The 4,961-nt window shown below is 46.9% G+C and overlaps 1 protein-coding gene across 1 annotated transcript; it reads right to left on the bottom strand.

Moving 5' to 3' along the window:
* Nucleotides 1–1,816: 1,816 nt before the first annotated feature.
* E2F2 (E2F transcription factor 2) lies at nt 1,817–4,729 on the bottom strand (the record flags this gene model as incomplete). The annotated part of the gene is made up of 3 exons (XM_044684537.1): nt 1,817–2,047; nt 3,267–3,381; nt 4,571–4,729. Coding segments are annotated over 3 exons (505 nt in total), but the record flags the coding sequence as incomplete, so codon positions are not given.
* Between the last annotated feature and the right edge of the window lie 232 nt (nt 4,730–4,961).

The following is a 4,961-nucleotide window of genomic DNA, read 5'->3' as shown; positions in this document are numbered from 1 at the left end:
GAGGGGTGAGTATCTATTGGGGGAGCCCTAGATGGATTCTTGGAGCAAAGGACACAGCCCCCACCCCCTTTCTAGCAGAGAGACAGAAAATCCAACCGTCTAGACCTCACCCCCAAGAGCCCACGGAAGGAGGGAGCTCTGAAAAATTCCAAGATCTTTAAGGCCATGTTCAAATCTCACCTCCTGGGGAGGGAGACAACATGAATCATGTAACCCTGGAAAATGTGTGTGTAAATTTGTTACTGGAATAAAATTTAAAAAAAATGTAAAAACACACAATAGAAAGCATAGTAAAAAAAAAAAAATCAAATCTCACCTCCCCCAGGAAGTCTTTCCTAATCATGTTTTACCCCTGCCTGGACATTCCTACAAGGCTTATTCTGTGAAAGGACACAGAGAATAGAGGCAAATGGTGCTGACATAGTGGATAGACGGTGACCCTGAAGTCAGGCTAGACCTGAGTTCAAATCCAGGCTCAGATACTTCCTATATGGTTGGTGGGACCCTGAGCAAAAACACGTAATCCCATCAGCCTCAAAGGCCTCATCTTTAAAATGGGAATAATAATAGCACCTCTCTCAGGACTGTTGTGAAGGTCAAATGAGAAAATACATGGAAATCCTGTTGTAAATTGTGGAAAGCTAGATAAATACCTGCTGTTATCATCATTCTTGTCATGTGTGCCACTCACCTAGTACTCCTGTTTAATGAAAACAGAAGTTATCTGTATACACTCGGAAGAGGCAGGCTGGGTCCAAGGACCACTGGACCAGGATCCAAGAACTGGCTCTGATACCAAATTGCAGCAGGATCTTTGGAAAATCTCTTACTCTAGGTCTCTGTGTTCTATTTGATCTCTCTATCTATCTCTATCTGTCTATCTATCCACCCATCCATATATCTATAATCTCTCTCTCTCAACCAGGGTCCAAGAACTGGCTCTGATACCAAAGAGCTACAGGATCTTGGGCAAATCTCTTACTTTAGGCCTCTTGTGTTCTATCTGATCTATTAATCAATCTCTCCATTTATCCATTCATGCATCCATCCATCTATCTATCCATCTATCATCTATTTATCTCTTTATCTGTCTATCCATCTGTTTGTCTATCTATCCGTCCATCCATATATCTATCATCTCTATTTCTCTCTTGACCAGGGTCCAAGAACAGGCTCTGATACCAAAGAGCTGCAGGATTTTGGACAAATCTCTTATCCTAGGCCTCTGTGTTCTACCTGATCTATCCTTCTATCTATCTCTATCTGTCTGTCTCCATTTATCTGTCTATCTGTCCATCCTATCTACATATCATCTATCTAATCTATCATATCCATCTATCCAACCATCCATCCATCCGTCCATCATGTCTCTCTCTCTCTCTCTCTGTCTCTGTCTCTCTCTGTCTCTCTCGCTCTCGACTAGGGTCCAAGAACTGGTTCGGACACCAAAGAGCAGCAGGATCTTGGACAAATCTCCTACCCTAGGCCTCTGTGTTCTATATGATAACATGAAGAGGAAACACTGGAGACTCCAACATGCTCTGTTCTCAGGACTCCCTGAGCTCTGTGTCCTAAAGTCTTTTCCAGCTCTGACATTCTGGGTTCTAAGGCTGCTCTGTATTCAAATCTTCCTTCCAGCCCAGTCTTACTCTCGCTTGACCACATCTCCTCTTGCTCAGCTTGGCCTCCCTCCCACATTCTACCCAAGTCTTCTTCAATGATCGCCATCGCAGTAAAATGAAAGAGCTAAAAGAACCTTAGGGAGAGCTTCAAGGGCCAGGAGCTCAGGGAGAGGGGGGTGGACTCGAGTCCTCCTCTATGCCCAGACTGAGAGGAAGCAGGCCCCAACCCTGGCCAACCACCTACCAGGGGATGCGATGAGATCCAGGCTGCAAGAACTACTGGGGCTGCTGGACCGACCAGGGAAAGGGCCGGGGCCGGAGGGGGGAGCCTCCTGGGAGGAGCCACCTGCCTCCCGATTCTCCTCTGGGCACAGGTACACCTCGATGGGCCCATTGGTGCTCTTCAGGTAAATCTGCAGGTTCTCCTGGGAAGCGAGAGGAGGAGAGGTGTGACGTCAGGATTGCTGTGGAGGGGAGCCTTTGTCCCTGCCCTCCCTGCCACAGACACACACCTTACATATACAGAATGCCCAGCAGGCACACACTGACATCTCAAAAAGAACCCTGGGTTCAAAGTCGGGAGACCCTCCATCATCAGCTGGGTAAGCCATTTTTTTACAAGGGCTCACATTTCTATGGCACTTTCAGGTTAGCAGCAGACCTCAGAGACATGACCTTGTTTCATTCTCACAAGAGCGAGGGGAAAGAAGGGCTTATTGCCTCATTTTTACAGGTAAGGAAACTGAGGCAGGCAGCAGTAAGTAACTCACTAAGGGGGGTCATATAGCTAGAAAGTGTTTGATGCAGAATTTCATGAATCCAGGCCTTCCTGTCTCTAAGTCTCCCACTCTTAATTGTTTTGTGTGATAATTCGTGAATAATCCAGACTGAATTGTTTGCCAGCTCTGGGAGTGGGGAGAGAAGGAGACAATTTGGAAATTTGGATTATATAACCAGAAAACTTATATAGAAATTTGTTATTAAAATAAAAAATAATAAAATATTTTACCACAACGAAGTAGAAAATATCTAAAGACCCTTCTAATAATGCTAAACATTTTGTATTTTAAGGGTTCTTCCACCCCAGATATTCCCTGTTCTAAGTTCTCTCCCAGCTCTGACATTCTCTGTTCTAAGATCTCTCCCAGCTCTGACATTCCCTGTTCTAAGCTCCCTCCCAGCTCTGACATTCTCTGTTCTAAGGTCTCTCCCAGCTCTGACNTCTAAGCTCCCTCCCAGCTCTGACATTCTCTGTTCTAAGGTCTCTCCCAGCTCTGACATTCTCTGTTCTAAGCTCCCAGGTCTGACATTCTAGGCTCTAAGAGCCCCACCAGCTCTGACATTTTGGGTTCTAAGGATCCATCCAGTTGACATTTGTTTTAAAACTCTGTTTTAAGACCCTGCTCCCCACTAGCCACTCTTCTAAGGCCTCCGGCCTGGCATTCTAAGGCCTGCTCCCTCACTGACATTCCTATGATTCTATCAGACTCCATGAAACCCATCTGAATCTCTGACCTGGAGAGGACCCACTGGGACCTCAGTGACCCAGGGAGCCTGGGAGCCATGTTGGCTGATGGCTCTCCTGGGGTTAAATCTTCCTAAAGGATGGATTTCTAGGAGCAGAAGAGGACAGTCACCCCTCACCTCCCGCAGGTCCGGGACTTCCAGACGAGTCTCAGGAGGGGCCTTGACGGCAATCACGGTCTGGTCCTTGAAGTTTCCTATAGCCCGAATGTCCTGGTAGGTTACATAGGCCAATGTGGATGCCACAGGGTTAAGGGAAATGAGAGTTTTCAAGGCCCCTTCCCTATGGCTTCTTCCTTTTTCTTTTTTTTTTAATTTTTACCTTCCACCGTAGAATTGGTATAAATAAAAATTAATTTGCTGACTTATTAGCAGATTTATAAGCATTTATTAGTCAGTTAGACAGGCAGACACAGAAGGGAGGGAGGGAAGGAGGGAGAGAGAGAGAGACAGACAGACAGACAGAGAGGTCTCAACATTTTAACTTTAAGGATAGATCCAATTCTCCATTTTAGCTGGATGATTGAGCATTCCAAGGCAGAAGAATAGTAAAGGCTAGGCAGTAGGCATTAAGTGACTTGCTCAGGGTCACACCCCTACGAAGTGTCTGAGGTCAAATTTGAACCCAGGACCACCTGACTCTATCCAACGAGCCACCCAGCAGCCTGCCCCCCATTATTACTTTACAGATCAAATTGGAAACTAGGACCTCCCATCTCTGGGCCTGGCTCCTATTCACCATATCACCTAGCTGCTCCCCTGGATTACTTTTAAACTTGCCTTTATTTAATTATTAATGTTATCATTTTCATGACTTATTACTTTTTTTTAAAAATTACTTTACAGATTAAATTTGAACTCAAGACCTCCCATCTCTGGCTCTCTATCCACCGAGTCACCTAGCTGCCCCCTTACTCTACCCCATGGATTACTTTTATTTTATTAATGATTACTCATGATTTATTTTATTATTTATTCCCTTTTATATTATTTTACTTTACAGATCTAATTTAAACCCAAGACCTCCCATCTCTGTGCCTGGCTTTCTATCCACCAAGTCACCTAACTGCCCTCCCAGATTATGTTTAAAATGACTTTTATTTCACTATTTATTTATCTTTTTATTATTTTTATTACGTATTACTTTTTTAAGAAGTACTTTACGGATCGAATCTGAACCCAAGACCTCCCATCCGAGGCTGTCTATCCAGCGAGTCGCCATGACTTCTGGACAAGAGCCCTTCGTTTCAATCCAGCCCACCTAGCCGTGGCCCGACAGGAACTCTCGCTCTTTCCCACCCCGACCCCTTGGCTCACACCAGTTCCTGCCTCCTGGGCCTTCTCTGTCTCTGGATGCTCTAGTGGCCTCTCTGGGCTGAGCCAGGGACACGTCCCGCCTGGGCCCCCTCCTCCAGGAAGGATATCTCTGGTTGGCCTCATCCTCCGTCAGGTGCTTCAGGTCCGAGGTGCAGCTCTGAATCAGCTGGTCCAAGACCCGCTCGGTGTCGCTCAGGTCCTTCAGCTCCTGCCCCAGGCTCTGCTGCTTCCGGGGCCCGGCCGGGTCCTCGAATATGCCCCTGCCTCTGGAGAGAGAGAGAGGCCCCGCACGGTCACTCCTCAGCACCGCAGGGCCTTGAAGGCCGAGGGAGGGGACAGGATTGCGCATCCATCACACCCTCAATCATCAAGCACTGAGGGCCGGCGGAGGGCAGGAACCGTGTTCAGGGGCTGGGGAGCACTAAAGGGAAAAGCACAGGGAGCAGCTGGTGCTCAGTGGATGGAGAGCCAGGCCTATAAAGGAGAGGTCCTGGGTTC

Source organism: Gracilinanus agilis, unplaced genomic scaffold, assembly GCF_016433145.1.
Source record: "Gracilinanus agilis isolate LMUSP501 unplaced genomic scaffold, AgileGrace unplaced_scaffold52583, whole genome shotgun sequence".
Classification (NCBI taxonomy): domain Eukaryota; kingdom Metazoa; phylum Chordata; class Mammalia; order Didelphimorphia; family Didelphidae; genus Gracilinanus; species Gracilinanus agilis.
Note: the sequence above shows the minus strand (reverse complement) of the source record. Positions and strands in the feature narration are given on the sequence as shown.